At 49.7% G+C, this 6,453-nt stretch overlaps 1 protein-coding gene across 1 annotated transcript; it reads left to right on the forward strand.

Annotated features, from left to right (window-relative positions):
- Positions 1-6: 6 nt before the first annotated feature.
- On the forward strand, positions 7-2,244 carry LOC110391462 (maestro heat-like repeat-containing protein family member 2B). The gene is made up of 7 exons (XM_021383354.1): positions 7-72; positions 464-559; positions 750-873; positions 1,076-1,185; positions 1,439-1,591; positions 1,844-1,998; positions 2,154-2,244. Exons 1-7 carry the CDS (start codon positions 16-18, stop codon positions 2,206-2,208), a joined length of 750 nt encoding a protein of 249 aa, XP_021239029.1. The 5' UTR covers positions 7-15; the 3' UTR covers positions 2,209-2,244.
- Positions 2,245-6,453: the final 4,209 nt, after the last annotated feature.

A 6,453-nucleotide genomic window follows, 5' to 3' on the forward strand; every position in this document is an offset into this window, starting at 1 on the left:
GCTCTGGGCCGGCTCATGGCAGTCCTGCTGGAGACAGAGCAGAGCCGTGGCTTGTTCCAGAACATAGTCCATGTGAGTACGTGTGGGCAAGGGAGAAAGCATCGCTCCTGCCGAGAGCGGGGACAGAGCTCTGGGGATCGTCTGAGAGGACGATCAGAGGGGGAGAAATCTCCTGCCGACGTGGCAGCTCACTGTGAGCTGAGAAATGGGCAGAGAAGTGGGCCCTGCGGGGGGAAAGGCAGAGCCAGCCCCTGGCAGGCCGCAGCTGAGCAAAAGCTCCTGGGTGAGGAGGCAGGCATGTCTGCAGAGAGCGGGGGCAGCAGTGCCGCTGCTCAATGAGGCGGGGGGGCACGTGGAGCCACAGGGCAGGCCCTGAGGGAAAGAAAGTGCCAGGAAAGGAGGGAGAGGGATGGCAGGAAGGGAAAGAAAAGATGTCCGCAGTGACGCAGATGCTCTGCCCCAGGTCCTGCGGAGGTCAGTCGCCTCAGACAACGCGTGGGAGCGCAAGAGGGCCCTGCAGGCGTGCTCCCAGCTGCTGGATGCTTGTGAAGAGCTTCGAGTGAGTAAAGAGCCCCACCGCACGCCCGCCGCTCCCTCCCCTGAGGGTGCCCCTGAGCTGGAAGGGGAGCCCCGCCCAGCTGCGCATGCAGTGTTGGCTGCCCTGTCATGGCATAGCGAAGGCACAGGCGGGAGAAGCTCGGGAGAGCTGGGGCCGCCTACAGCCTTTTTGCTGCCTCTCGCCCCTGCAGACAGAAGATGCCTGCAAGCACTTTGGCTCCTTGGTGGGATTGCTGGCGCCTCTGACCTGTGACCCCATGCCCACGTCCCGCCAGTTGGCCGTCACCTGCCTGAGCTCCCTTCTCCGAATCCAAGGTGAGTAGAGCAGGCGTGCGCCAGCCCTCTGCTCTCCTCCGCAGCACTACCAGCACCCCACGGGCTGGGCCCTGCTCACAGGAGGGAGAGGCACCGTGCCCAGCTGCCTTCTTATCCCCACCCCGTCCTCTGTCTCTCCCCCACGGAAAGAGGCTCACTTTCCAGAAGCATGACTTCCCTCTTCTCCCCGTGCTCTTTCCAGCCAAGGCGACCAACGCGCTCATCAAGACAGGAGACATCGGGAGCCTGCGTGAGGGGCTGAATGCCGGCAGCACCATCTCTCAGCTCCAGACCTCGTCCAAAATCGCGAGGGTAGGTGGACCCAAAAAGGAGCGGGGGGATCAGGCTTTGCATGTGAGCAAGCACCAGGAGCAGAAGCTGAGAGAAGGCTCCACCACTTGATGTGTAAAGAGCAGGGTACGGGCGGCGGGAGCATCGTGACAGCCGCCTGAATGACCTGCGGCAAGCTGCTGAGCTAGGAAGGCCCTCGAGACTGCTCTCTGTTTCTCTGAAGAGCTGCCGCACAGCACTGATGGCATCTCTCCCGCTCTTCCTTTCTCTGCAGATCTGTTGCAGCAGCTTCCCCCTGGAGCGCAGCATGGACTTCATGACCGCCATCAGGGAGACCTTGCGGGAAGGCAAAGGGATGCGTGCGCGTGCTGCTGGGAAGTGGATGATCACCTTTCTGCAGATGCACGGGAAGGACATCCACTGGGAGGTAAGAGACTTTCGTGCAAGTGCCTTGGACTTTTTCTGGCTGTTGCACTACGCCTTGTGCCGTTTGCCTCTGGTGCGAAAGAAGCGCAGCCTGAGCACAGAGCCAGGGCTTGCCCAGGGGGGTCGGTGTGAAATGGAGGCTTAGGCCTTGGCAGCACGGGAAGGGAGCCGGCATTGCTCATGCGCTGAATGTCCTTGCTTAGGCCCTGCGGAGTCAAGGATGCAGCAAGTCGTTCTTCCTTTCTTCTTGCAGGTGCCATCGATCCTCCACATCCTGCGCAGCTGCATGCGCTCCATGCAGCAGACCATGCTCCTGCCCATCCTGTGCCAGGCAGCGGTCATCCTCACACGCTGTCACGCAGAGCTCGCGCTTGACAACAACTTCTGGCTGCTTGAGCCCACAGACAGGTATCGGCACGACTGCCTTTGCTGTCGCTGCGCTCACAGCTGTAGCTTGCCTCCGTCAGAGGGATCCCGGGAGGAAGCAGCTCCACTTTTTTCCTCTCCAAGTCTGTCTGAGGCAAAAATTACTCAGCCACAACTGGAGACTCTCCTTTTTCTAGTGACACGTGGAGGAGAAGAATGCAAGCATTTTATCTGCGAGAGGGGAGCCACTAGAGGAATGAAAAGAACTGGGAAGCCGAGCGAAAAAAGATTGTATTACTTACTAAAAATTAAAAATTTCAAAATTTGAATTTTAAGAAGTGAAAAGAGTACTTTTTGACCAAGTCTTCATTTCAATAGCTGCTGTAGACCGTCTCTTCTCCATGCCAGTTACACCATGCACTGGTCTGCAAGGGGAGCGAAGGTCCCGCAGCACAGCTTGTGGCTGTGCAGGCGTGGGTGTTTCCAGGGGGACAGCCAGACCCCTGCTGTGGATACGTTGTGTGTCCTGCAGAATATCGCCCAAGCACAGGGCTTGCCAAAACAGGTTACTTTGTAGTTCACACTCAGAGAACCACGGTAACACTGGCTTCTTCCTACCTTTTGACTGAGGGGTACAGGTCTGTTGCTCTCCCAGCTCTTGGAGAATTCCCTTTGGCACAGCCAGGTGGTTTACCATGGGCCCTCTCACTCCTGCCGGCTTCTATTTCCACATTTGACTCTGCTCATTTCCCACGTTTTTCGTTATCCAGCTGCTTACTTATTCTTTGGCATCCTCCTTCACGGCGTGCTTCCGTTTCCTTGTATTGGCAGGCAAAGAATCAGTCCTGCAGACCTCCTCTTTCTCCACATCAGATGACGCATTCTGTTCCTGCCCGCCTCCCTCTCATTTCTCCGTGCCTCCTTCAGCCTCGGCCTCCTTTCTCCGAGCAGCAGGTTGAGGCCAGCTGCCTCTCTAGCAGCACCCTTCCACCTCATCTCTGCCTGACGCTCACCCTCTCTTGCACCCCTCTCGTTCTCATCCTTCCTCTTTTGCTTCACTTGGCCTTGCCCCTGCTGTGTACGTGCCTGCAGGCCGCGCTGGCGGCAGGGGACGGCCACTGCTGAAGGTGCTGGCACTTCACCACCGCGCATCACCTCCCCTTCCACAGCAGCCCTGTTAGTTGTGGTTTGTGACCTTTCCAAACTCCCGTACGGACTTCATAGCGACGAGGTAGTGCTGGCTTATGTGATGAAAGTCTGCTGTCGCCCGTTTGTGGAAGAACCAGAGGCCCCTGGGCTGGGGAACTCCGGCCCTTCCCTTTGCTGCCACAGGAGGTGACCAGCCCCACAGCTGGGGGACCCTGCAGGGGGCTGGGCAAAGGCTCTAGAGGCACCTCTGACCAACTCTGTCCACGCCAATGGGTTCTGCTTGGGATGCAGAATGGAGCATCTCGAGATCACAAGCAACGTGAAGGAGGAACCAGAGGCAGGAGAGGAGGGAAAAATGGATAAAAGGGGGCACTTGTATGCCCGTAAGTTGCTGGTCACTGCGCTCGTCTCGCCATGCTCTGCACCTGATCAGTGCAGGCTGTCCCGTGTGTGTGTGCGTTTCTGCACATGTGCACTTGTGCATCGATGAATGTCAGTGGGTGACAGGTTTTCTGCATGGAGGAGTTCAGTGACACACCTCCGCTTCCTCCGCACTTCCACGTCACGCGCCGTTGTGTCAGACTACTCCTCTCCTGCCATCTGTCACATGGCACCCACAAGTACTGGAATATTGGTGGGAAGGTTCAACCCCGACTGCCGCACCACCAACATCTGCCTCTGACGTCACGGGCCAACACCGTACAATGCACTTGAACTAAGAAGCTCTTTTAGGCTCAAAATAACAGAAAAACTGTGATGTACCTATTAGACGTATGCCTTTACCACTTTTTGTGGGGGAAAATCTAAAGAAAGTTATTTGTTCACTAGCGTTTCCTTGTCAGATAAAATGGCATTCTGTTGGTCCTACGTTTTACACATAAAACATAGGAAGTCATTGTCATGGGTGAATGGTTATTTGCTGCTCTTACTCCCAGACACTTTTCTTTTGGCTGCCAAGAGTAAGAACGCTGTCAGTACTTTGCCAAAGTGAAAATGGTAGACTTCCATTATTTCTGTTAATGAGGTGGGGATAATTAGATAGATAAAAAGATAACTAAAGTCTGTTAGAGTTATATAGGTTTTAATTCAGCAGAGCCCATAAATGATGAATCATGATCAGAAATGCCATGCGTCTCAATTCTAAGGATGACACTGCTCTCATTACAGAATACTGATTATGTGCTGCTGTTAGGGTGGAAACATACACCTCCATCTTGAACATGGTTAACATGCAAACTTGATATGGAGTTTGAATAGCCTTGTGTTTTGTTGCTTTTTTTTTCTTTCTCTCCAGTGAATAAAATATAGTTTGGGATGTAATTTGGATATATTTCATGCAATTTGGATATATTTTGTTTGTTGGTTCATTTGCTTGTTTTCCTTTTGTCTACCTTCAGAAAAAGAGAGAGAGACGAGATAGAGGCAATGATAAAAGCACACTAATAATGGTACACATTCCCAATCTACTTTGCTCTAGAAATCTCATGAGAATATTTTTCTCCTCAGATTTCTGGCACTTCAAAATCAGAGATAAGAAAAATGTAAGCAAATTCTTATGATATAAACATTGACAGGTTGGTTTATGTCCTGTTTCACTGTTTGGTTCATTACAGACTAACAACTCATTACTTCTACTAGCTAATGCAATTATTCCTCTGGGTGCATTATCTAATGCTGCAAGTTATTGGTGGAGTTGCATAGGAGCTGATTCTTCCAATGTAAGCCTTTTATTTCCCTCATTTTTATGAAATTTTCATTCATCACCAGGATAAAATTAAGATTCTTTTTTTTTTTCTCCTACAAGGGCTGTTTTAGAGCACAGCTTTTAATATGAAGCAACTCTATTCCTGAGTTAGGAAAGGGCTTGAATGCAAGACTCCAATTTTGTATCAGTGCCCTTACATATGGAATATTCATTAAAAAAATCTATACTCACACACTCATTCCCTCACACATATACACTTCAGCTGATCACATCTTTCATATATTTCCTAAGTATTTCCATAATAACCTACAAATATAACATACAGAAGGAGAAGTTGCCCAGAGAGGTGGTGGATTCCCTGTCCCTGGAGACATTCAGATCAGGCTGGATGGGGCTCTGAACAACCTGATGTAGCTGTAGGTGTCCCTGTTCATTGCAGGAGAGTTGGACTAGATGACCTTTAAGGTTCCCTTCCAAACCAGACAATTCAATGATTCTATGGAAGTGCTATGGTTGTGCAGTGCTGTTTAGATAATGTTGTGTTAGAAGGATGACAGATACGCAATACAGCTTTGATAGTGAGGTGGTTGCTTGCATATGGCAGATAACACAGAAAAATCTCTAGGAGTTGTACTGAACTGTAGTTGTTCCACGTTCAGTCAAAGAAAATTATCTATACATGTGGTCATGTTTGCATCACTTTTCTTTTTCCTCTTTTTCCTCATCATTTTTCATGTCAATGAATCTGAACACTTCTGAACGGGAGTAAAAATCATGAAATATTCCATTCTGAGAGGAAAAACAAAAATACTGAAAATAGAGCCTGTGATTTTGTTTGCAAAAGGTGATACATGCCTCTAAATGTGTGGCTTACCAAGAGGAACCCCATCAAACTGGAGTAGTACAGTATCATCCTTTTTTATTTACGAGGCTTTAGCACTATCGGGTGTTAGAAAAGGCTGATGCAAGAGTGAGTGGTTACGATGACATTCCTCTTTTCAGACTGTTTCATGTGCCTTGCTTAGAAATCTAGAGAGACCCAGTAACAAACTGTGAAAAATAACCTCTGGATTTCATACACATCTTATGACTTTGGATCCTACATGAGTTGATCAGAAAATTTGCAGGGATCCGATGAAGAATGTTTAAAATATTCATCTATTAAAGTAGTTCTCCTGTTAAAACTAGGCTAAATTAGTGCTAGAAAACACATTGCATTGAAGGATATAAGTTAGGATTTAAAGCCTACATCAGCTAATTGCATGACAGGCCAGTTGATCTGAAAGTTAATAACACCAGCAGAACTTAAAAGCCAAAGAATGTCATCAGCAGTTTCTCGGCTCTGTGTTTCAATAGGTTGTGCTGCAGTTAAAATTCACACATTAAATGCTAGGAAATCTGCCAGAGAAATCCCAACAAACACACAATACGGAGGAATCAGAGTGACCTTTAACTTCAGCCAAGTGGTAATATCTAATCTTCCCTTGTGGGTTACACCCCAAAAAGTGGCAGTAAGGAGTGAAGGACCAACAAATGCTGCAGAGGGGTAACTTTTATTGACTTCAATGTGAGGTCCCTGTAACTTCAGTGCGTAGTGTAGGCTTCCATGCACAGCATGCGGAGCCAAAGGACAGAGCACAGTT

The sequence above is a fragment of the Numida meleagris genome, unplaced genomic scaffold (genome assembly GCF_002078875.1).
Source record: "Numida meleagris isolate 19003 breed g44 Domestic line unplaced genomic scaffold, NumMel1.0 unplaced_Scaffold375, whole genome shotgun sequence".
Classification (NCBI taxonomy): domain Eukaryota; kingdom Metazoa; phylum Chordata; class Aves; order Galliformes; family Numididae; genus Numida; species Numida meleagris.

Coding starts and splice junctions, on each gene's coding strand:
- LOC110391462 (XM_021383354.1), top strand. CDS start 16: ATGGCAGTCCTGCTGGAGACAGAGCAGAGCCGTGGCTTGTTCCAGAAC. Junction 560..749: donor ATGCTTGTGAAGAGCTTCGA/GTGAGTAAAGAG, acceptor TCGCCCCTGCAG/ACAGAAGATGCCTGCAAGCA. Junction 1,186..1,438: donor CCTCGTCCAAAATCGCGAGG/GTAGGTGGACCC, acceptor CTTTCTCTGCAG/ATCTGTTGCAGCAGCTTCCC.